The sequence below is a fragment of the Aedes albopictus genome, chromosome 3, assembly GCF_035046485.1.
Source record: "Aedes albopictus strain Foshan chromosome 3, AalbF5, whole genome shotgun sequence".
In the NCBI taxonomy this organism is placed as follows: Eukaryota; Metazoa; Arthropoda; class Insecta; order Diptera; family Culicidae; genus Aedes; species Aedes albopictus.
The window spans coordinates 94,922,766-94,947,765 of NC_085138.1; the positions used below are offsets into that span (position 1 = coordinate 94,922,766).

The 25,000-nt window shown below is 44.7% G+C and overlaps 5 protein-coding genes and 1 long non-coding RNA gene across 6 annotated transcripts in view; 4 read left to right on the plus strand and 2 right to left on the minus strand.

The window, feature by feature from the left end:
- The window catches only part of LOC134291450 (uncharacterized), a 383,602-nt gene that overhangs the window by 65,274 nt on the left and 293,328 nt on the right, over positions 1–25,000 (minus strand). The gene's annotated exons all lie outside the window — the stretch shown is intronic.
- Positions 945–2,193, plus strand: LOC134289766 (transmembrane protein 185B-like; the record flags this gene model as incomplete). The annotated part of the gene is given in 1 exon segment (XM_062856220.1): positions 945–2,193. A coding segment is annotated over 1 exon segment (245 nt), but the record flags the coding sequence as incomplete, so codon positions are not given.
- On the plus strand, positions 7,911–8,612 carry LOC109425554 (uncharacterized). Its single transcript, XM_019700799.3, has 2 exons — positions 7,911–8,157; positions 8,224–8,612. The coding sequence occupies exons 1-2, from the start codon at positions 8,115–8,117 to the stop codon at positions 8,499–8,501; spliced, it is 321 nt and encodes a 106-aa protein (XP_019556344.1). The 5' UTR covers positions 7,911–8,114; the 3' UTR covers positions 8,502–8,612.
- LOC109425572 (WD repeat-containing protein 3) lies at positions 8,761–11,967 on the plus strand. Its single transcript, XM_019700813.3, has 2 exons — positions 8,761–9,063; positions 9,321–11,967. The coding sequence occupies exons 1-2, from the start codon at positions 8,906–8,908 to the stop codon at positions 11,920–11,922; spliced, it is 2,760 nt and encodes a 919-aa protein (XP_019556358.3). The 5' UTR covers positions 8,761–8,905; the 3' UTR covers positions 11,923–11,967.
- LOC109425573 (pre-mRNA-splicing factor 38) lies at positions 19,528–20,848 on the minus strand. The gene is made up of 2 exons (XM_019700814.3): positions 19,910–20,848; positions 19,528–19,849 (listed from the first exon to the last, which is right to left on the minus strand). The coding sequence occupies exons 1-2, from the start codon at positions 20,722–20,724 to the stop codon at positions 19,591–19,593; spliced, it is 1,074 nt and encodes a 357-aa protein (XP_019556359.3). The 5' UTR covers positions 20,725–20,848; the 3' UTR covers positions 19,528–19,590.
- Positions 21,890–23,345, plus strand: LOC109411514 (SWI/SNF-related matrix-associated actin-dependent regulator of chromatin subfamily B member 1). Its single transcript, XM_019685052.3, has 2 exons — positions 21,890–22,106; positions 22,190–23,345. The coding sequence occupies exons 1-2, from the start codon at positions 22,026–22,028 to the stop codon at positions 23,216–23,218; spliced, it is 1,110 nt and encodes a 369-aa protein (XP_019540597.1). The 5' UTR covers positions 21,890–22,025; the 3' UTR covers positions 23,219–23,345.

A 25,000-nucleotide genomic window follows, 5' to 3' on the forward strand; every position in this document is an offset into this window, starting at 1 on the left:
GATCTGATATTCGCGGCCTTTTTGTTTAGGATTTGCCACATGGTGAAGATCTAATCCGTAGTCTGCGATCGTCGACGAAGCCGGCCTGATAATTTTCCACAAACTCATTCACTGCAGGTGAAAGAGGACAAAAGATGATACGCCATCCGGTAAAGATGGACCAACTGATTTATTATTTATCTTCAGCTGCTGGATAGCATTAACTTCCCTCAACGTGGGAGTTGGCTCGTTGCTGCTCCCAGCTATACTGTACTGACATAGTCATTTCTCTCGTTGCCTTGGTTTTTGATATCTGCGCTCTCCACACCATTCAGGTGTTCAACGTAGTGCAGCTTGCAACTGTTGATCACCCCTCACGTCCGTCCGTCGAAATGCTCCCGTCCTTATAACTGTACATTTCTGCTCGCGGTACGGAGCCTTTGTGGGATGCGTTGAGCTTCTGGTAGAACTTCCGGGTTTGTTGTGAATGGCACAGCACAGCATAGCTCCATTTGTTCGCAGTCCACTTCTGCCAGGCGGCCTTTTTTTCTTCCGGTAGAGGCGGGTCTGCAAGTTCCACGTTCTTTCATGTCATCCCACGTTCTGCCCAGATCCGTGCTGCAGCATGACCACCCTCTTCCGTAATTTCTCGGTGCTCCTCGTCGAACCAATCGTTCCTTCGGCTGCGTTCCAAATACACGACGTTGCTCTCAGCAGCGTTGTTTATGGCTGCTTTTATCGTACTGCAGCAGTCCTCTGCATTGAGTTCGGTTTCGCCTGGTAATGTTTCTTCGAGATTCTACCGAGGCGGCCGTCGGTACCGTACGTTGTCAACCAGAATCGATGTTAGCGTCACGATAGGTCTACCTATAGACCCAACACTTATGGAATATGTGGTTAAAACCGGCAATATAACAAAATAAGTTGAAGTAGGTAACTTACTGATTTTCTCAATTTCTTTCCAGGGTGGTTCGGCATTCGGAAAAACTTCTGCCAGTTTCTGCTGGGGGTGGTACCGTGCCTGCAGGAGTACGGTAACATATCATATCACACGGAAAGTGCCGGCCAAACGCAACCCCTGGACACGGCGACCGCCCAGCTGGACGAGTTCGAAAAGTACGACAAAAAGGGCAAAAAGGCCGCCCTGAGCAAGAAGAACGATCACCTCAAACCGGTGGTGCCGATCATCAGTATTGATCTGCCGGATTAGCCAACCGAGGAGGGGAAGCTGAACTCAGACTCTGATGTCAGGTCCCTACTGATTTCGGTTTGCAACTACTTCCTACTTTCTTCTTAAGGCTAAACAGGCACAAATTCTAGGGAAGGGAACAAACGACTCTACATAATCTAAGTTATCGGATCTGCTTGAAGCTGGTTGTAGCTTTGTGTGTATATTCCTTCCGAAAGGAGGCCGGGAGGAGACGCAGCTATGGGCAAGAGTGGTCAACGCACTCGAAGCTTGTGTATTATGTGATTGATGGAAAACTCCTTGATTCATTTGAATTTAAACTCGCCATATTAATTTCATTACTCATAACCATTTCATATCACCCGTCATTGATGGACTTGTTTCCCCCTGCTAGGATATATATTTCATTCATTATTTTATTCAAATGATCGGATTGTTCTCCGATGTAGTTTATTTTATCAGATTGCCCAATCGCTCTATTTATTCAACCACATAAATTTAAACGTGAAATCATTTCATATTCGCCAGTCAAGCCACTTCGCAGGGGTTGACGATACCAATTTGCGTGTAGAATGCAAGCCAGAAAACTCTTAAAACAGTCAATGTTTTGCTGTAGTTTAGTTAGGAAATTATCTGGAATAATGAAATACAAAAAAACCTATAAATGCGTATCGTATCCGTATACAATATACATGTATGATCTAGAACAGATCGTATCGTTGTTGAAGCATCTTGGTGACAATACCTCGAAGTAGAGGGAGATGTACTAATAGTAGCAAATACTTTGAATATACACATATACCGTAGCGCAGAAAAAAACGCTACGACAAAACATGGACGGCGTAAAAAGTTTGTAGTCCAATTCTTTTTTGTAAGTCGGTATAAAAATGTTGAGTACATATTCGATAGAACAAGTTGCAGCGCAAAAGCATTGTTTAAATAAATAAAACAGAGCACAAATGGCATAAGTATGCGAAATGTGAATAGACATTTGTAAATAAAATGAAAAAATCCGATTTCCACAAGTCGTTGTGTTTTATTTCTAGGTTTAAACTGAAAAAAGTGCGAAGGTTAAAAAGCCGTACTTTCTTATAATTATGCAATAATGGCCGACCGACAATGTCCTACGCTTGAGAGATGTGTCGCCCACAGAGAATTACTGCCGTGAATCGCAAGTCAGTCCCATATGCATTTTGGGCAAAATTGAGTTAATGGCAGTTTTCGATCTATCTTCGGATGATCTTTCAGCTGTGTGGATAAAAATATATAATTTGTTCAGTAAAATCGAAAAACAACACCAAGTCAGATTGTCCCATAATGAAAAGTAATCGCAAGTCAGTCCCATTACGAACTTGTGCACCCAGCAATACAAAATCAAGCACTGTTTTAACCAGTTTTATATTTTTCGCAGTTACGTTTTCACGTTTGAAAGAATTTGTGAAAGTTTCATGATGATCACAGAAGTATTTAGTTTCTGGCGATTTTTTGAAATTTCGCATAGAAATCGAATTTAAAAACTTCAGAGTCCATTTTCTCAATGCCTACTTTTTACATATGGGACTGACTTGCGATTCACGGCAGATTAGGTAATACATAGTGCACGTAAAAGGTAGTTCAAGACATCGTTTCCACTTCACATCGTCTATTCAGTTCATAGCCCCAATTTTAAGATTATTTGGTGGAACACCCAACAGACACCGGTACCTTCTCATTGTAATTTCTGATCCGATCATAATCAAATGGTCGAGAGGTGGCGACAGCATTACGATGAACACCTCAATGGCGACGTTGCAAACACCGAAGGTAGTGTGGCAACATATCTAAGAGTACGTGCGCAGGACGAAAGATTTCCAGCCCCTGACCTCCAAGAGATTGAGGAGGAGGTTGGCCGGTTGAAAACAACAAAGCTGTTGGAGCAGATGAACTACCAAGCGAGCTTCTAAAATACGGTGGAGAAGCACTGGTGAGAGCACTACACTGGGTCATTACCAAGATTTGGGAGGATGAAGTATTACCGGAGTAGTGGATGGAAGGTATCGTGTGTCCCATCTACAAAAAGGACGACAAGTTGGATTGCGGGAGCTATCGCGCTGTCTACAAGATACTCTCTCAAATTTTATGTCGCCGTCAATCATCCATTTCAAGAGATTCCGTGGGGCACTATCAGGCTGGATTCATGGGTAAAGGCGCTAAAACGGATCAGATAGTCGCTATCCGCCAGGCGTTGTAGAAATGCCGCGAATACAACGTGCCGACACATCACTTGTTCATAGATTTCAAATCCGCGCATGATACAATCGATCGAGACCACCAGCTATGGCAGATTGTGCACGAATACGGATTTCCGGATAAACTGATATGATTGATCAAGGCGACGATAGATCGAGATATGTGCTCAGTTCGAGTATCAGGGACACTTCCCAAGTAACCAAAAGTTCGGATAAAAGGGTACTTTATAAGCTAAGCAGCTTGTTCGAGGTTGCTCGTTAGCCTTCTAAGCAGCTTCATTTTTAAGTAATTTTGGAACATGAAAGTTCACATAAGCACGCTGGTTAGCCTTCTAAGCAGCTTCTGACAGAACTTTGACAAAATTCATGCAGAAACAAAAATGTGTTTTTCAGAATCACAACTCTGTTGGTGAGTTGTGATTCATGTCTGTAAATTGCTTCTGATAATTACATTTTCACACATATCGCTGCTATGTAGATTTGAACTGGATCCTCCTGTGCAATTGCCTGCCGACTTACCGCTGCGCTGCTGAAGACACTTGACCAAGTCAAGCTAATTTCACTACTGTACAAATGTGCAGAACTAGCTGCCGACAGAAAATAGATTCAAGTCAGACTTTACTTGCTATTCACTCAATCACAACTGTAGTACTGTGGTAGAGCGTAGGGTTCTCACGCAGCGACTACCGGTTCGAATCCGATGGGCGGCAATTGTTTTTTTTTTTGCTCAAGCTTAGTATTCATTGATTTGATAAATTCATATTTGTCTTTTATTCGTGTATGCTTAAACAGTTGTTTTCTGTAAAAGAAATAAATTTAATCTTCATTGAAACACAATGCTACTGAACTGAACTTCTATGAACTTGAAAGTTCCGAGAAAGTTCCGAGTAGTATCTTAAGCAGCTTTAAAGTTCCGCGAAGTACAGATAAAGTTCCGAATGAAACTTTCTGGCTGCTTAAGAGGCTAACAATGAGCCTTTCCAGAACTTGTGACCGAAGTTCCAGCAAGGCTCATCATTAGCCTCTTAAGCAGCCAGAAAGTTCCATTTAGAACTTTATCTGAACTTCGCGGAACTTGAAAGTGCATTTTGACATGGGAATTTTTGGTTACTTGGGTCGAGTCCCTTCGAAGAAGGTTACTGTAAGAAAGTGACCCAGATATATTTTGCTCAAATGCGGGACATGTTAATCATTAAAACTTCTTCCATTAAGTTTCTTCCAGTAAGGACTAAATTTGGGACTGGTTTTCGATGTCTAATGGTACATTTTTTAAATTTAATAATCACATTGCGTAAACAGCAACGAATAATGTAGTTTCCACAAATTTAGGCTCAGAGGGAGGCATAGCTCGAAATCCCTTCCCCCTGGCTACGTAACTACAAGGAAGTAATGAAAAAAAAAGACATGTTTTTCCAATAATTTCAGTACAACTTTTGCACAGCCTTTTGATGTATTCTTAAGAGTAAATTTTGCAACATTATGCGGGAAACAACACCATTGTACCAATTTCGAAATATCCTAAAAATGTCAAAAGTTTCAGATTTTTCGAAAAACACAGAATTATGCTTATGATCAGGCAGAAAGGACTTTAAAATAACGAAAACTTTATAAAATACATTAAACAAATCGAAATGGAAATGATTTTTTTCACATGGCAAATCAAAAAAAAGCATAATAGCCACTAGGTTGGGCTCGGTAGGATAACCTTACAGGTATTTTCCTACCTGAATATGGTGATGAACTAGCCATCTGCGCTAAAAATCACCTTAATAAAAAAGAAAAAAAAAACTATGATATAATATCTTTAGCAGAAATCTATGATAATTTTTTTTTCAATCAGCTAGGAAAGATAGAAGTTTATTTTAAAAATGTTTAACATGAATATAATTGCTCAATTGTTTAAATAAATCCGGGACGTTTCCGGGACGCTTGTAAATGCGGGACAGGCTGTTTGAATCCGGGACTGTCCCGCACAATCCGGGACGTCTGGTCACTTTACTGTAAGCTGATCTTTCGTGCCTGCTGTTTACCATTGCTTTAGAGGGTGTAATAAGAAGAGCGTGGATAAACACGAGTGGAACGATTTTCAGGACGTCCGTTCAGCGGTTTGGTTTCGCTGATGTGATATTGATATTATAGCTCGCCAAATTTGAGACGATGGCAGAAACGTACATCCGACTAAAAAATGAATCCATGCGAATTGGGTTGGTCATTAATGTGTCGAAGACAAAGTACATGATGACAAAGTGCTCCATGGAGGAATCACCGCGCCCGCCACCCCGAAATTCTATCGACGGTGATGAAATCGAGGCGGTTGAAGAATTCATGTACTTGGGCTCACTGGTGACCGCCGATAACGACACCAGCAGAGAAATTCAGAGACGCATTGTGGCAGGAAATCGAGCTTACTTTGGACCAACGCGCCCTTGAAGTTTTCAAACGGAAGGTGTTGCGTATCATCTACGGCGGAGTGCAGATGGAAGACGGAACTTGGAGAAGGCGAATGAACCACGAGCTGCATCAGCTGCTTAGAGAACCAGTTATCGTCCATACCGCGAAAATCGGGAGGCTACGGTGGGCGGGTCACGTGTCATCAGGATTTCGGATAGCAACCCGACTAAAATGGTTCTCGAGTCATCCGACCGGTACAAGAAGACGCGGTGCGCAGCGAGCTAGGTGGGTCGACCAAGTAAAGGACGATCTGCGGACCCCACACAGAGTGCGGAACTGGAGACAAACAGCCATGGATCGAGTGGAATGGAGACGGCTACTGTGTACAGCAGAGGCCACCCCGGCCTAGCCTGATCGGTAAGGTAAGTAAGGTGCTATTGTTCTCGAGTGCATGCATCTCGTCGTCGATCGCACGCTTGCATTCCGGCCAATCGTCAAGCTTCCGAAGTTCATTGATGTTGTTGTCCGGCAATGCTTTCACATAGTTCTCCGCATTCAACGCAAGCGCTATACACACGTCGAAATCGGAAAACGAACAGGTGTCCTGCGTATGCAATCGCTTCGCCAAAAACTGGGACTTCGTCATCTTCGGCGCTTCCGAACTAGTCAACTGATGAATCACAACCACCACCACCAACACCGCCGTCCGTTTCTTCAATCGCCGGTTCGAAATTGTCGAGCACAGGTGGTCGTTAGTGTACACAACCCATCCACCCGACGCTTCAATTTCAATTCTTCAACGGCCACATCCCAGGCGATGATAATCTTCCGCTGTGCAGAATTTCATACACGATATCCAATATTTGACACTTCGCATCGAGTTTCTGGAACGTGGTAGAATGCCTTGCTTCCGCTGTTGTGTTGCGATTACATGGCTACATGGTCATTCCTGCTTCCTCACAAAATTGGATAAATTTGGCATTAATGCGCGTTACAGCATCTAAACTTGGCAATTTTGTATGAAAATCGTCGTTTGTCCTATAAATTATGCACTAGTGTATATTCCAAAACACCCCTTATCGTCGCAACCTTCGAAACACAATCAGCTCTCCCTCACTATATGTCTTGAGCAAGGTCTTGAGCAAGTGGCCTAACTCCGAGGCTTGCTCAAGCTCTGCAAACATTCCGAGCTATGACCAAGCACGCCATCTCCGAGCTCCTCCTCCGTGTTGTCCTCCGAATCACTCCTCCTGTCGCCAACCTTCCGTCCAGGTGCGACCGCCGAGCTTTATCCGATTATCCTACTTCAGAATACGTCGAGCACCTTCCGGTGACCAGTCAGCAGTCATCCAGTTGACCCGTATCGCCTTTCGTTCACATGGATCCTGTCCCCTCCGTGACAGCCAGCAATCCATCCGCCTAAGGATCCCGTGCTGCGAGCCCGCGTGTTACGCGGTCGATCCTTCTCCTGGTAGATACGTGCTGTGGAACACGTGCCTGGGCCCATAACCTGTTGGAGCTAGTCCTCCATAGCCACGAAGGCCATAGCGGGGCTAGCTCCGATGCTTTATTACAATGAAAAAAGATCGCAGTAGTCATCCATCTAACTAGACGGCTGCCGACACTCCAAACTCGTACCTGAAGGTTCAACGCTATCTGAACGTTCAATGCTACCACATAGCGCACACCCCAAACTCCTTTCCGCTCAAGCGTGTGCTGCCATGTGGTCCAGATTGCTCTAAGAGACGACCTTTCGCGAATATATTCCAACTGGGAATCCACAATTTTGTGCATTTGGCGTCTTCTTGCTTCATCCAGGAACCACCGGGAAAAATCTTCTTCCTCCAGAGTTTTCTCGATGCAATGGAGCTAAATAAACCAACTTTTCCAGGTACGACTCCATGCGGAAACTTCTGCGCTGCGCCCGGTCGTCTTCCATTTCCGCGTTTTTTGCAATAAATTTCCCGTACCGAACCGAAGGTACACTATTGACGCCACGTGACTCGCGTTTTATTTATTTTTTGACCAACCCTACAATGTCGTGGAATCTGCTCGAAAATGATACGGCGCGTGCATCTGATGATGGGATGCTGCAACTGCTCGACACCGAGAAGATTAATCTGACTGACGGATGGAAAAAAATCAATATTTTCGCATTTTCATCCACAGCATCCAATCAGACACAGAAAACTTACGTATTTGCTCAAAATATTGTAGAAATCCTTCTTCCAGGACAGTTTTGTACGATTAATACGAAACCGGGACAATAAAACGTGCGTCTAGTGCGAGTAAAGTGCGCCTACAGTTATACGCTCCATCTCATTTAAATGGCATCGAAACCGAAGAAAGCCCCCAGCAGCGCTCGTGATGGTGATTTTTCTCTTCCCACAATCACACGACGTGTAATGTAATTAAAATTCTTTCATCTTTGACCAGAGGACCTCTCGTCCGAATCGGTGGAGGTGCTTCGCGAGCGACTGAACCAGATGAAACGGCTGATAGCCGAGCGCCAGAACACGACCCCGAGCGGAAGCGCCTCGGACCTGTGGTCCCCGCAGACCCGCTCCAGCTGCAGTGGCATCATCGACGGAAACTTTCTCTCGATGGCGTTTGGCGGCGCGCTCATCGTGATCCTGTCCGTTTCGGTGTACGCATTCTACAACCTGTACCACGCCGTGCTGAAGAAGTTTCCCTCGCAGCACACCGAGCTGTAGGTTGAGAACAGCTGCGTGGCCATTTTCATCTGAATGTGTTGTAATCATTTAGAATTCCATGACTAAATAAATAAGCCTACAAGTAGGCAAGCTTCATTCCATTCTAGAGAACCGCTGTGAAAAGATCTTGTTGCAAAGAAACAAATTCCAATAAGAATGTTTGTTTATGTTCTTGGATGATTGGTGTACGTGAGATCATGAGGTGCACGTGCACGTTCTAGCTGAGCGAGTGTGCGTGTCCGAAGGAGAAACGTCAAAAAGTGAGAACGATTCAAAACAGCATGTTTTCATTCGCAGTGCGGTGTGTTTCGCGGAATGATTTTATTGTAAATTTTGCCTGAAATCGTGATTAATTTACGTGAAACAAGTGCGAATAGATTTGATCCAGTGGGCGGAACGAAATAATGGGTCTCACGAAGCAATATTTAGCGTTTAAGCCGGTGGCAAACTTCAACATTATAGCCAGTGGGCGCGCCAATGTTGCATTCGTGACCGTCGGCGGCGTGGACGGGCGTTATGTGGCCGTGGCTGGGGCCGAGCAGGTTCTGGTGTGGAATACTAGGCAAGTTTTACTATTACCAAGGCAGTTAAAACATTGATTTGATATTACTCAGTAGAGGCTAAAACGTTAATAGAGGCCATGGGGAGATCGAATGATTGCGATAGGTACAAGGCTATCCTACATGAAGACACTACCTTGGCTTGCAAATCGAATTGTACGATCATCTATGATCATGCTCTCATGCAATGGCTCTGATAAATTGCTGAGCATGATTCACGGCAAACTGATTTTGATCATTTTTACTATCTCTATTGCAGACTCGGCGAAAAGATGCTGGAATTCGTTCGGGACAAGCAGGAGGTAACCTACCTCCGCCCCAGTCCGGACCAGAAACATCTGGCCGTGGGCTACACGGATGGTGTCATCGAGCTGTTCAGTTTCGAGAGCAAACAATCTGTCTGTTCGTTTGCGGCGCACCGATCGGCCGTCAGTGCCATGAACTTCGATCTGATCGGATTGAAGCTGGTGTCCGGTGGACTGGATAACGATCTGGTCGTTTCGGATGTGGTGGCCCAGAGTGGAAAGTGCCGTTTGGTGGGCCACAACGGGGCGATTACGGAGGCTCGTTTCATGGAACGGTACCACGATGTGGTGGTTTCCAGCTCGAAGGACACTCAGATCAAGTTCTGGAACATCGAAACACAAAACTGCTTCAAAACGATCGTCGATCACAGGACTGAGGTTTGGGGGATCGCTCTGATGCGTAACGATGACTTTTTGGTGGCCGGATCGGGTGATACACAACTGTCTGTGTATAAAATTGCGGAAAACACTAGCAATCCGGTGGAGGAGCCTACGGGAGACTTGGACAATTTGCTGCTGGAGTCGGAAGCCACTAGTCCATTCAGATGTACGCAGATTGGAAACATCCAACGATCGGGATTCGGTCGTACGATCAACTTGGTTGTCGAAAACGGTGGACAAATCTTAGGATGCCACGGAACCGACAAGAAGATTGAACTGTTCTACTTCTACAGCGTGGATGAGGCCATAGTTCGATTGACGAAACGCTTGAAGAAGTTAGACGCCAAGTCCAAAACGGATGACAGCAACACCAATCCCAATTCAGCCGAGCGCCAACTCTCGTTGGTCGATGAGATCAAACGTCTTCCGGCGGTAGCTGTTCCGGAGAAGGTCAAATCGTTCGATCTACTGCTGGGAGCTAACGACGAGCTCCGGATGTGCGTGACCTTCGTGAAAAACTTCATCCAAGTATTCACGCTGAATGTGGCCGAGAAGCATGCTGAAGCCAATGCCATCCACACCATCCGCCAGCAGGGTCACCCTTCAGAGGTCCGCAGTGTGGCCTTCAGTTCCGACAGTTTAGCCATAGCTTCCGGAAGTGGAGAGTCCTTGAAGTTGTGGAGTCGTGCTTCCCAGTCTTCTTTGAGAACCATCGAAACGGGTTACGTCGTCAGTACTTGCTTCGTTCCGGGCGATCGACATGTTCTGGTTGGTCTAAAAACCGGACAACTGCTCATCGTTGATATCGTCACAGGAGAGATCATCGAGCGCATCGTGGCACACGAAAAGGAACTCTGGAGTATCGTTTTGACGCCGGATATGCGGGGTTGCGTCACTGGTGGTGGCGACACAACGGTCAAGTTCTGGAGTTTTGAGTTAATCGCAGATCCGTCTAGAGACGACAAGAGCGAAGTCAAGGTACTCTCACTGCTCCACAAGAATGTTCTGAAGTTGGAAGAAACTGTCCTCTGTGTTCGAATTTCTCGCAACAGCAAATACATCGCCGTTGCGCTATTGGACTCTACGGTGAAGATCTTCTTCCTGGACACGCTCAAGTTCTACCTATCTTTGTACGGTCACAAACTCCCGGTCCTTTGTATGGATATCTCGTACGATTCCACCATCATCGTAACGGGTTCCGCTGATCGAAGTATCAAAATCTGGGGCATGGATTTCGGCGATTGCCATCGGTCTCTCATTGCGCACGATAACTCGGTAATGGGCCTTCAGTTCATCCCGAAGACTCACCTGTTCTTCTCCTGCGGCAAGGATGGAAAGGTCAAACAATGGGATGCCGACAGCTTCGAGAAGATTATCACACTCCCAGGGCACGTCGGCGAAGCCCATGGCCTAGCCGTTAGTCCCAACGGAAAGTTTGTCGTCAGCTGCGGCTCGGATCGAACCCTTCGCCTGTACGAGCGTACCGATGAACCCCTCGTTCTCCAGGACGTCCAAGAAGAAGAACGCGAAGAGCTGGAAAACCAAACCCTAGCAACCGGCGAAGATTCCGCTGTCCCAGGTCTTCCAGGTCTAAAGCTGCCCTCCAAGAAAACCATCGGATCGGAAAAGGGCGCCGAAAACATTCTCGAGTGTCTGGAAGTCAGCAAAAAGTTTGAACAGGAGGACTCCCAAAACATCATCCCTCCACTAATGTACGCCTATGAAGCAACCAACACGGACGACTTCCTTCTCGCTGTGCTCACCCGCATCCGTGCCAGCGATCTGGAAGAAGCTCTCCTGCTTCTGCCGTTTTCCGCCGTTTGCGAACTGCTCGAGCAAATCCCAAAGCTCACGGACGCCCGCAAGGATCAAACCGAAATCATCTGCAAGGTGGTCCTGTTCCTGTTCCGCATCCACCAGAAACCCATCGTCAACAACCAGATGCTGCTGCCGGTGATTCAGGAGATCATCGGCAAATTGCAGGGAGCGATCGTCCAACTGCGCGATATGATCGGGGTCAACCTTCACGGGATGCAGATGCTGCAACGGGAAGTGGAAGCCAACCAAGGTGTACAGCTGTTCCGGGATGCCACCAAGAGCCGCCGGCAGAAGGACATGCGCCGCAAGAGGAAGGAAGCGGCTGCCAAGCGGACGTTTGTACAGATCAGTACGTAGACGATAGAAGTGATCGTTTGGAGTAATAAAGTTGTCATAAAATAAGGAGTCTATTTAGTGAATCATTTAGAAATTCCTTCAATGCTCTTCTCACTTCAGAACTAAACTTGATTCCACTATCGCACATGGTTTGCTTCTTTTCCCAATCCAAATCCAAATTTCAACATTGTAAAATCCACTTCGATTGGTTGCCTATAGGTATCAGGTATGAGAAGACCGGCTCCAGAGGCACGCTATCCTCTATTTGGGACATTTGTGCCATTGCTATAATAAAAGCCTATTTCATCATCTACATACCTCAGGGAAAAGGAAGGAAATAATGATTTAGATGGGGATAGGGACAGGTAGGGAAATAGGAAGAATACCCTGGAGAAAGGTATCAACGCATAAGCGTACCTCAATTTGTTCAAACGGCGCCCTGAAAAGGGCACTGTAATAACGCATAAAGCGTAAAGAGAGCATATAGTTCTTTACCAAAGCTGGTTAAGAACAACAGAACATCCTGAATATTCAGGTTTCTGAAGTCAGTTTTGCTAAATAAGTGTTTATCGAGTACTCGGGAACGCAGTTGCGCAAAAATTGGACAGTTACATATCAAACGATACGAAGTTCCATAATCGGATTCACAGCTATCACATACAAACGAATCAGCACAGACAAACAGACGTAACACTTGCGAAATTTCCACCGATCACGCTTTTAACGATCATTTTAAAATTTCATAGTTGTGGCTTTCACAACCAGAGGCGCGCGCATCATTTTTTTATGCGTTTGACGTTTCACACTAGCGCCTTCTGTTGACGATATTGCACAACACAGTGATTCGTGTAACTTTTCCACCAGGTGATGATAGTGTGAACTGGGCGATGGATTTCCATGAAAATCGTTCAAGGTGTTACGTCTGTTTGTCTGTGGAATCAGCTTGCTGAATATTCGCCATGTGATAGCTGAGTCGGCAGTGGCCAGTCAATGCTTTGATCAGCATGCTGCAATTCTGCTTAGACAGATTGGTTAGATACGTACTTCGCCACCCGTAGAGATGGTTCAGTACAATACAATTTTGTTTGACGACATCACTACAAACTATTCCATAGTATTGTTTGTGCTGAGTGGCAGCCCAGGTGTGAATCTGAAGCTTCACCCAACTCTTCGATACCGGAATAGCTGGCTCAGGGCCAATGAGGTTATGTGATGCTCCGGTGGAGTGCGAGCTAACTCATCAGCCATTTCATTTCCAGCGATGGAAGAATGACCAGGTACCCATACAAGGTGAACAGCGTTTGCTGAATTCAGCTCCTCGATTTGAGTTCGACAAGCGGTAACTAACTTTGACCTAGAGTTGGCCGAAGCAAGTACTTGAATAGCAGCCTGGCTATCTGAACATAAGTACAGTCATGACCCGCTGGTTGGGGGCTTAATAGTTGGGTGGCTTTTTAGTTGGGGCTCCGTTAGTTGAGCTGTCAGCCAACTAAAAAGCACCTGGATGTCATAATTCAATGTCAAACTCAAAATGACAACCAATCTGTAATTCCGAGGGGCGCGCTAATGAGTCTTTTGATTTCTTAAACTTTACTGATAAACGAGAAGAATTTCTACTTCATATTTCTTAAAAAAAAAAAATATGTACAATTACTTCGAAACAAATGCAAAACATCGGAAATCTTTATTTTGTCGATCATTGAAAGCGTTTTGTGCTTGCATTTTGGTCCGGGTGGTTTCATAAACATCTATATTTTCACTTCACCGACTAAAAATGGGTGAGAATAATTATTTCTCGCATTGCCCATATATGTATCTTGCAAAACGTATCAATTTTGCTCTAAATGTAAAACAAATTGAAAATTTTTACTTTTTACTTCCAACCTAAACATGATTTGAAGAAAACAATGCGCACGCCCCTTGTGCTGCTGTCACTTCACCCAACTAGCGAATCGAATTCGTTGGTTGGGTGGAGGTTGTGGCTCAACGAGCGGGTTCCGACTGTATATGACTTTGCCTATTACGTGTTGCTGAAGTGCTGTTTGCACTCCAAACATAAGAGCAAAGATTTCGGCCTGAAAAACAGTGCAGTGTCTACCAAGTGAGTAAGACTGATGTAGCCTTACACTGATATATGTTGCCCTTTACTGGCATTTACCAGGTTAGCTGGTATGTCATAAACATACAGAAAAACTTGTAGTTAGAAGACACAGAATGTTGCTAATTGACAAATTGAGGGATGAATTTTTGAAAAAAATCGCGTTCTGGTGGGATTCGAACCCACGACCCCGTATTCGCTAGACCGGTGCTTTAACCAACTAAGCCACAGAACAGGTGATAATTCTGCGGAATAGAAAGCCAAACTGAATCCGAGCCCTCACCATGAACATTCACTTTTTCAAGAACCATCTATCTCTCTTGTGACTAATTCTACTAGAGCAAAGCGTTATGCCTAACACTTCCTCTCTAGCAGATAACATGAAGGTTGGGCGGTTGCCTATGTTAAGTTATGCAAGATCTGTAGTACTTAAGGACAGACTTGTTAGACTCCCAACATGGCCGACTTTGGCACCTACTCACGATTTCGAGGGCACAAATCTCAACGTAAACAAAACCAACGCAACTGATCTTCTTATTTTAAGCTTATTGCAAGTAAGCAACAACAGAATAATAAAATGCACTGTTATGTGAAGCTTGCTTCTTGAGATTTGTGCGAAGTTTTGATGCACTGTTGAAGCGGGATGTCAAGACGTTTGTCCTTAAGTACTCCATCAAACTGGAGCCTCTCAAGTTAGTGTTTGAGCTGCCCCAGATGATATTGTGAGCATTAGCATCACTGCCAACAATTAGAGGAAGGCCTTTTGAAGTGCAGTATGCGATGACTTGTTTGAAAGCATCCGTAGGGGATGGTTCATCATGCGGTAAATAAACCGAACCATAGACGTATTTCCTGTTGAAGTTTCTAAAAGATACATCAATTGTTACAGCACATACATCTCTGATGGTTAGTTCAGAGACGAGTGTAGCAACGATTGCGTTATTGACAAGCACACAGGCTCGGACATGATACGCGAGTTTGCCATTTCATTTTTACTGAAAGTAGCAAACACCGGATTCACAAGGTGTCCTAGATAGAAATTACCCTTACGAAAATAAGGTTCCTGGACTAAGGCCACTTGGTCTGTACCATTTTGCATAAGTCTGCAAGGTTGTTCGTTGCTGTTCTTTTATGCTGAAGATTGATCTGAGTTATCCTAACCGTAGCCACTACCCAAACTAAGCAAGATTAAACCATTAAACTTTTTACAATCACAGCACAACAAAGAACAGCAGCAATAAAACCAGATCGGTATGGATTCGAAAGCGCCAAAGGCGAGGATACACAGAATACACTGTGTAAATCGCATAATGCGAAACCATATAGATGACAATTTAAAATAATTAATAACATCTTCATAATACCGCCTCAAGTTTGAAACTAAAGAAGGGCAGCTGATTGTCTCGGAGAAACACAAGGTCCATCGCGCTATTGTTCCGGTTAGCGCAGTAAGGGCAAATACTGTGGAGGGTACCCTGGTATTACACAGGCTCCGTTCTCGGTTAGGTTTTGACGTAGGACTACGTCTCTCTTTTCTATACCGGGTGTCATTCTAAATTTTCAGAAATCAGCCGCGTTACGTTTAAAGTGGAGATTTTGAGCGTTAATAGCTCAGCCATTTCTTGTTGAATTTTCAAAATTTTGGCACCAATCGATTGCAAATCTTTACACCAATTATGTCCAATAATAATATTTGCTGTTTTTCAATAACAAACTATTGAAAAATTGGAAAAAGTGAACCCATGTTTATTCCAGCCAATCACGATCGAGCACATTTTGGAGCACATTTTGGATGCTCCCGTCGAATATAAAAGCTACTGCTTCTTCGCATCTTCCCTCATTTGCCTTTGTCGTCTCGAGGTGAACGCATGGAACGAGAGCTGCCCACTTTCTTCGTTTGCGTTTTCGCTCATTATTCTTTGACGGCCGTGTTGGCTCGGCGTCGGTGGTTGTCGGCAAGGGTGCTGTTGCACATTCGCCTTCTAACCGTCTAACGCGGCAGACGAAGGAAAGAATACGTTTCATCGATTGCTCGGCGGTGGTGGGAAAGGCAGCAAAATCCACAGAAAGATCAGCGACATACGAATTTGCGAGTTGCGTCGCTGTCCTCGGGGCTCGGTCCTTTCGCCGATTGATTGGCGGTGGCGCATTGATGATAGCATCAGGAACATCCAGGGCACGGAGGAATCCAACACGCATTGCGTGGCATGATAAATTCATGTCATTTTTTGTCTAAAATCTTTCAATATTCAATCGGTTCTTTTCAGGACCATAGAAAATTATTCATCAAGAGTTGTGAATCAGATAATTATTTCATTCCATCATGGATCGGTAAAAGTGTGGTGCAACCGAAAAGTGAAAGATTGAATGCTTGGTGGCCCCGCAAGAATGATGATGCCGGCCACTAATGGTTCCATCCGGAATTTTCAACCCTATCCGAACCATTTTTCGTGAAACATCGATAAATTATAACGTTGTTCGAGTTAAAATGATCTTAACCTTACAATATTTTGATTAGTTTATTCATTAAATGGAAATTTTCTCATTTCTCGGTTGATTAACCGTTTCAAGCGTCTGGTGCATGCGGGGCGGGTCATGCAAATAAAATATACTGAAAAGCCAGCCGAATGGGAGGAGCTTCATCTGCTAATCTAGGGCATAAAAGCTGCTCCCTCTGATTTCTTTCGTCATTTTCGTTGGATCAGTCAAGCAGGGTGGATGTCACCTCCACACCTGAGCACTACCCATCGGCGACTCTCGGCTATCGTGCTGATAGCGTCATGAATCTTATCCACGGCAGAAAGCGGCCTACCAATTTTCGGTGGCATCCTGCAGGATTAGCACGGAGAAAACCAACACGCATTGCGTGGCAAGGCGGTTTCATGCCATTTTCTTCCTGAAATCGTTACTTTATCAAACGGTCCTTATCAGGATCACCAAAAAATGATTCTTCAAGAGTTGTAAATCAGATAATTTTACTCCATCAATCGAGAAAAGTGTGGTTCACCCGAAAAATGAATGATTGAATTCCGGCCACTAATGGTTCCACCCAGAATTCAGCAACGCATTACCCTATCAGAACTATTTTCCGTAAAACATTGTTTAACTCTAACAATTTTCGAATTAAAATGATCTAAATCATCCAATATTTTGTTTACTTTAACGCTTAATGAATTTTTTTTCCATTTCTGGGTTGATTAATCGTTTGAAGCGTCTGAAGCAGGCGGGGCGGGCCATGCAAATGAAATGTTCTGGAAAGCCAGCCGAATGGGAGGAGCTGCATCTGCTAATCTAGGGGTATAAAAGCTGTTCCGTCTGATTTCTTTCTGGATTCCGCCAGACTGAAAAAATGTCGAATGTCGGGTTAAAGTCGGGTCAATTTTTATCGAATGTTGGGCCACTGTTGGACCAACATCGATCAACTATTGGGTCTATGTTAGGTTTGGTGGCTAAAATCAAAATAGGTGAATGATAGGTTGATGTCGGGTTTGACGTCATCAACTATGGTAAAAGCTTTAAACCTACAACACCACAAATGTATGCTTCCTAGCTGGGGCTCAATTGAATGATGTGCCTTGACTGAGGCTGGAGCTGAAAATTAGTAAAAGCTCGAGATCAGTCTTACCCAACCAATCACAATCAAGCATAGTTCTGTGAGGCGACACGACGAAACTTATATAAGTGGTGCACACACTCATTTCGATCATTTCATCGGCACACACAGCAGCGGACGGACAGCACCGAGCGGCAGCAAGATCCCAAAAAAAGATCCGTCAACGGATGAGCAAGCGGGTGGCACCGCCCTCTGTCCAATGAAGCCTCGATTCTTTTCGGATCCATCGGCAGTGGAGGCAGTAGCGGAAGCAAGATCCAAAGAAAAATCCGCCTCGGCAAACGAAAATTCGATTGGCGTCACTTTTTGTTTGCCGGGGCCCCGATTCTTTCATAGATTGTCGGTGGCAGCAGCAGCAAGATCCCAAAAAAGATCCGCTTCAACGGATGAGCAAGCGGGTGGCACCGCCCTCTGTCCAATGAAGCCTCGATTCTTTTCGGATCCATCGGCAGTGGAGGCAGTAGCGGAAGCAACATCCAAAGAAAAATCCGCCTCGGCAAACGAAAATTCGATTGGCGTCACTTTTTGTTTGCCGGGGCCCCGATTCTTTCATGGATTGTCGGTGGCAGCAGCAGCAAGATCCCAAAAAAGATCCGCTTCAACGGATGAGCAAGCGGGTGGCACCGCCCTCTGTCCAATGAAGCCTCGATTCTTTTCGGATCAATCGGTGGTGGCGGCATGGGTGGCAATGAATTATACCAAAATGGTTCTTTTAAGGGCCCCAAAGCTTCCGAAAGAGTTATTTGGAGCATTATTCAATTATTTCTAAAAATTCAACTAATTCTAATTTTTATAGTTTAGTTTATCGATAAAGTTTAATTTTTATACTAAATATACACCGCTGTATATTTGGTATTTGAAATTCCAAATTTACTGTCAATGTCATTCCAATCGAGTAGGATACCTATCAAATGCGCTTTAAGGTTGAAGGATTCGTCATTGACATAATCGTCATCATTGAAAGTTCGAAAGCAGTTTTCTCATTCTAAACTGAAATTTCTGCAGTGAAAATAAGTTCACTGTACTCCAATCTTCAGCCGCAATACAGTGAATACATTTTCACTGCGGAAATTTCAGCTTTGTACGAGAAAACTGCTTTCGAATTTTCAATGATGACGATTATTTCAATGACGAATCCTTCAACTTTAAAGGCATTGCTCGGCAGCATCATCGTCATGATACGGGAATCATCATTACCAGCAACAATCGCCAGATTTCGAGTCTTTAGCATATAGTGATTTTACTCTGGCCGTTATTTTTGCTGAATAGATACACGTTTACTTCATCTGTGAGCCCCAAATTCTTTATTATGCGTTAAAAATTAGTCCTACGTCAACATTGCGGTTATGTCTCAGACATTACACACTCCTAGTTTTTATCAGATCCTCCTAACCATTCAATCCTAGGCACAGTAAGCATATAGCCGCATCACACCATGAATTAGGGGTCACCTGTTTAATGAACTCTGACCACCGGAATAGGCGGTCCGTAGTGTTATTCTTAGCCAATTGAGACAACCGCTACCGACACTACACATGTGCTACACAGCTATCTAGGCTGATCGAGAAAAGAAGTTAATGTTGATGATCAACTTCATACGGGCTCGAGCAGCCGTTTGCTTCTTCTCATAATCCAAATCCAAATTTCAACATTGTAAAATCTACTTGGATTTGTTAGCCTAAGTAAAATCAAGAAATTTTTATTTGTAAGGAGTCTATACTGCCCCCACTCGCAAAACAGTCCCATCTTTGCTGGATTTCCTATCCATATGGGACTGTTATGCGAGTGGGGCAGTATATACAATTAAAAAATTGGTAATAGAGTAATCTAAGAAGTACTTAACAAAATCCAAGATACAGTTAAAGTATCCTGCAAGGAGTTTTCTCATTTTCCTATTTAAGGAAAGCGATCCATCTCATTTTCATGTGGTTTGCATTACACACACACAAATCAGAATAAAATTTTAAACACCCACCTTTCATCGCCTTCGTCGGTCGTAGTCTCGATCGCGATCATAGTCCCGGTCGCGATCCCGTTCGTAATCTCTCTCCCGCCGTTCACGCTCCCTGTCCCGATCCCGTTCTCTGTCGCGATCTCGCTCTCGTTCCCTCTCGCCGTACCGCCGAGAGTCACGCTCCCGATCGCGATCATCCATCCGATCACGCTCGTGCCGCCTCTGGCGATCTCGATCCTTCTCGCGTGCTTCCCGTTCCTTGTGGCGGGTGTCCGCCGGAGGTCTGTAAAATATAACATAAGAATTCATATTTGGAAAGAATGAACAATAGATGAAAACTTACTCTCGTCGTTCGTAGTCTCGCTCTGCTCGCTCTCGTCCCCTGTCGTAATCCCGGTGCCGGTCCTTATGCTCTCTCGTGGATTCTTTCACCTTCTCTGCCACCGGTTGCCGTTCTCTCGACTCCGATCGGTCCCGTTTGCCGCCGCCGCCGTCCCTGATCCGGATAGTTTCCAGCTTTTTCTCCTTTTCTTTCGCCTTCAGCGCCTCAGCGATTTCCTCCAAATTTTCATCATCGCTGGGCATTTCCTCATCCAAGTCGTCATCAAGGGCGGAAACCTTCGGTTCCAGCTCGCTATTCTCCTCCAACACATGTCGCTTCTGAATCCGGGGCAAAATTATATCGCATGCCCGTTCCTCCCGCAGCAGCTCATCGATGAACTCGTCCATGTGAACCAACTCGTAGTGACCCAGTCGGTTCTGCCTTCGCAACTTTCGGTTGTCGTTGTACAGCGGTTCCAGGTACTTGTAACAATCCAGCGACGAACCGGTCAGCCGCAGGTAGAACGCCCCAAGCGCCCGAACATACTTGAACTCTTCGTTCTTGATGAACTCCACCACAATGTCCTTCTCCGGCTGGATCTGCAGCATCTTCAAGGTCAAACACAGAAACGGTGTCGGTTTAATGTTACCACCGAACACCCCGCCCAGAAAGCGAATGTCCATCGCTTTGTCCACTAGCAGTTCCGCCGTCAGGGCGAAGCATTGCTCCTTCCAGTACTTCGAATCGTAGATTCGCGATCGGATGATTTTCTCAATCAAATACTGCGGGTTGGTACCGTGGACGTTTTTGGCGTCCTTCACCGTACGGTTGGCCATCGTGACCGACACGGATGGAACCGGATTTCACTGCGAAAACTGTAAAAATGCGCGGAAATTGTAGCGAAGGAAATGCAACGTACCGGGAAAACATAAACAAACTTTGGCGAGTCACTGTCAAACTTCGCTTAGGGTGATTCGCTTGATTTTGGTTGCAGCGGTACTTGTTGAGAGAATATGACACGCTAAAATTTTCGAACACATGTAGAAGCACATGAAAATCATAAACAGAATTTCGGCACACAACGACCTCTCGCATGCGAATGAATAATATTACAAAATGCACATTTTATATGAAATTTATATTAAAGTTAATTTGACAATGTACATGTTTCTGTAATGATTCAAAAGAAGGCAAAATAATCCGTTTGAGATTTTTATTCGAGTATCCTCCGGTTCTTTGCATTATACAGTCATGACTCGCTGGTTGGGGGCTTAATAGTTGGGTGACTTTTTAGTTGGGGCCCCGTTAGTTGAGCTGTCAGCCAACTAAAAAGTACCTGGATGTCATAATTCAATGTCAAACTGAAAATGACAACCAATCTGTAATTCCTAGGGGCGAGCTAATGAGTTTTTGGTTTCTTTAACTTTACTGATAATCGAAAAGAATTTCTATTTCATATTTCTTCAAAAAAAAAAAGAATATGTACAATTACTTCGAAACAAATGCAAAACATCAGTAATCTTTATTTTGTCGATCATTGAAAGCGTTTTGTGCTTGCTTTTGGTCCGGGTGGTTTCATAAACATCTATATTTTCACTTCACCGACTAAAAATGGGCGAAAATAAAATGTTTCTCGCATTGGCCATATACTAGGCCATATATGTATCTTGCAAAACGTATCAATTTTGCTCTAAATGTGAAACAAATTGAAAAATTTTCCTTTTTGCTTCCAACCTAAACATGATTTAAAAAAACAATGCGCACGCCCCTTGTGCTGATGTCACTTCACCCAACTAGCGAATCGAATTCGTTGGTTGGGTGGAGGTTGTGGCTCAACGAGCGGGTTCCGACTGTATAGTTTTAGGCGTGTACATATGGTAGTGTAACAGGAGCTGATCCCGGCTTTTTTCTCAGAGCGAAACGGGCGAAATGCTTTTTCGATTTATCGAACTGGACCCCTTCCAGGCAGGGCGAATTATCTTTGACAGAATCCGAACAACAAAAATCGTTCTGTCAGTCGACGGCTTTTGGTGACGCTACTTTTGTGCGATTTCTGGATACTAAAATTGCAAATTTTCACTGATTTCTTCAAGAAAACAGTTCATTTTGTGCGCAGTTAGATACTCCCAACTTCAAGATGTCCCTAAAAACGTACGGCGACAGGCCGGTGAGCTTCCAGCTTGAGGACGGCGGCGAATACTATTGCATCGGTTCCGAGGTGAGTGCTTTTGTTATGGCTGCCGCTGCCCTAGCAGGGCAGGCGTTACGCCCTCGGAATCTAATGTTCCTGATGATTTTCAGGTGGGAAATTATCTCCGGTTGTTCCGTGGTATACTGTACAAAAAATACCCCGGAATGATGCGTAAAACTCTCACGCCGGAAGAACGCAAGAAGCTGCTGGAGACGGGAATCAGTAATCAATTCCTGGCCAGTTCGGTGTCGCTGCTGAGGGCATCGGAAGTGCAGGAAATTCTGGACGGTAATGACGAGAAGTACAAAGCGGTTTCGGTAACCACGACGGAACCACCAGCTCCACGCGAGAGCAAATCAAGCAAGAAGCAACCCCCATGGGTTCCGACCATGCCGAACTCCAGCCACCTGGACGCGGTTCCACAGGCGACTCCCATCAATCGGAACCGGGTGCACAACAAGAAGATCCGTACCTTCCCGATGTGCTTCGACGATACGGATCCTACTTTGAACATCGAAAATGCCGCCCAAGCGGAAGTGCTGGTTCCGATTCGGCTGGACATGGAAATCGAAGGGCAGAAGCTGCGCGATACTTTTACCTGGAACCGGAACGAATCTATGATCACTCCAGAACAGTTCGCGGAGGTCTTGTGCGATGATTTGGATCTCAATCCGACGCCTTTCGTCCCGGCCATTGCAGCGGCCATCAGACAACAGATCGAGGCCTATCCTAGTGAGCCGATCGTTCTCGAGGAAGGATCTGATCAGCGAGTGCTGGTCAAGTTGAATATCCATGTAGGAAATACCTCGCTGGTGGACCAAGTCGAGTGGGACATGGCCCAGAAGGACAACAACCCAGAGGATTTTGCCATTAAGCTGTGCGCCGAGCTGGGTCTTGGGGGGGAATTTGTCACGGCCATTTCCTACTCCATTAGGGGACAGCTGTCGTGGCATCAGCGGACGTACGCTTTCAGTGAGGCACCGCTGGCCACGGTTGAGGTGCCATTCCGGGCGCCGAGTGATGCCGACCAGTGGGCTCCCTTCCTGGAGACGCTCACCGACGCCGAGATGGAGAAAAAGATTCGCGACCAGGACAGGAACACGCGACGCATGCGCCGGTTGGCCAATACTTATACCTAAGCGTGGGCAATCTCATTCCGGACGTCTTGATGGAAATCATCATAATTTTAAGCTAGACTTTTAAGGTAAGTGTCGTTTATTGTGGTCTAAATGGCGGATGGACAAAATATAGTGTCTGTGTAGCTAACAGCTGTTATTCATTCGATGCCGAACAAAATATTAGCAATACCTACATATACATTTGAATTGAAGACCAAGTGGCTATCCATGAACCTTGTGGTCTTTTTTCTGGGTATTCTGAACCCGTGGAGCACGCATCTGGAGTACAAATCTGCTATTTGTATGGACAATGGTCTCTTCTCCGGTTTGCGGGTTGTTGTACACAGAGCAATCGTATTCCAAAACGCTTCTGCATGGTGTCATATATAAATATATTCGACCAAACGTTTCCGGATGTGCTCTGCTTTTTGTGCCGCTCAAAATCTTCACCATGTTGAGTCTGTGCTGGACATTTCTTCGAACCTCTCTAATATGCACTCCTAAACATAGGTAGCGGTCGATCGTGATTCCTAAATAGCGGTGATTTCTCACCGATTCAATTTTCGTCTCATTAATTTTGATGCCCGTGCGGTTAGGTCACCAAGCATGTAGTCGAATCGTGCTGAGGAGCGCGGGTTCGATTCTCGCCGCAGCTGTCAGGAAAAGTTTTCGGCTGTGCTACTGGGCGTTGCATGCTAGTCCGTTGTCTAGTGTTGTGCTTCCTTCAAAGAGCAAACAGCTCACTGGAAGCATAAGACGTGTTCATGTATTTTTTTAATGCTTGTGAGTATCGCTTCGATGTCGTTTTTAAAATCTATTGTCGGATTAACGTACACCGATGTTACGACAACGTCTAGGTGGAAAATGCATGTATGCTTAATACTTGAGTTAGGCATGATGTTGTTGCCATAGCGATCTTAGCAAACTTCCATTTGTTGGATAGATGCATTCCTGTTCCGCTGTATCCATCATCTCTCGAGTGAGGTACAAAATGAAACCCAGCGACGTTGTATTTGTTAGTGAAGATGTGCATAGGATGGCTAGGATAGAACCGCTGGATGAATGGTTCGAGAGATTACTGCCGAAATTCAACCTGAGTTGCGCGACGTCTATAAACCCACTTCTTCAAGAGCTGGCTGCATAGTCTGCTGTGATTTTATTGTTAAGTGTTTTTTTATTTGTTTCTTTGTTCTTTTGTTTTCCTATTTTATTAATGCAAATTTGAAGGTTTTTTGTATAGAAATTTTTTCCTTCCGTGTTAAACTTTAAGTTAGACCATGAAATAAAACAGCATGTGTTTTGTATAATCAACTGTTGAAAGGGAACCCCAAATCTCAGTTATGAAAGTAAAAAAAAAAACTAAATGTATATTATATTAATTGCAAAATAAATGTATGTATGTATGTATGTATGTATTTGTTAGTGTTTTCCAATACTATCTGATTCCATGTTTTAGAAAGAATAGCCACTGTGTAGTTTGATGCTGTCATCAGTCTGTGAAGTTCTGCCTTGTTCTTGAAGAGACTTTGTATGTTTGTTTGTAGCCTGACGGGCTTGGTGGTCTAGTGGCTACCGCTTCTGATTCGTATGTAGAAGGTCCTGGGTTCAATCCCTAGCTTGTCCCATTCCTCCTACTTTGGGGCTGTTCATTAATTACGTAAGGGTTTGCGAATGGAGGGGGATGCGAACTGTGCCGCACATCTTCAGAAATACACAATTCTATCACTTTTATGTACGCGGTTCAGGACGAGATGGCTGATGTGGGTTGTCTGGTGGAATTAATCCATAACGCGTACATAAACA

What these genes read in the sequence shown, in the direction of transcription:
- LOC109425554 (XM_019700799.3), top strand. Translation starts at nt 8,115, where the DNA reads ATGGCATCGAAACCGAAGAAAGCCCCCAGCAGCGCTCGTGATG. An exon ending in CCCCAGCAGCGCTCGTGATG is followed by an intron (nt 8,158 to 8,223) that starts GTGATTTTTCTC and finishes ATCTTTGACCAG; the next exon opens with AGGACCTCTCGTCCGAATCG.
- LOC109425572 (XM_019700813.3), top strand. Translation starts at nt 8,906, where the DNA reads ATGGGTCTCACGAAGCAATATTTAGCGTTTAAGCCGGTGGCAAACTTC. An exon ending in GTTCTGGTGTGGAATACTAG is followed by an intron (nt 9,064 to 9,320) that starts GCAAGTTTTACT and finishes TCTCTATTGCAG; the next exon opens with ACTCGGCGAAAAGATGCTGG.
- LOC109425573 (XM_019700814.3), bottom strand. Translation starts at nt 20,724, where the DNA reads ATGGCCAACCGTACGGTGAAGGACGCCAAAAACGTCCACGGTACCAAC. An exon ending in CGAGACTACGAACGACGAGA is followed by an intron (nt 19,850 to 19,909) that starts GTAAGTTTTCAT and finishes TATATTTTACAG; the next exon opens with ACCTCCGGCGGACACCCGCC.
- LOC109411514 (XM_019685052.3), top strand. Translation starts at nt 22,026, where the DNA reads ATGTCCCTAAAAACGTACGGCGACAGGCCGGTGAGCTTCCAGCTTGAG. An exon ending in ACTATTGCATCGGTTCCGAG is followed by an intron (nt 22,107 to 22,189) that starts GTGAGTGCTTTT and finishes GATGATTTTCAG; the next exon opens with GTGGGAAATTATCTCCGGTT.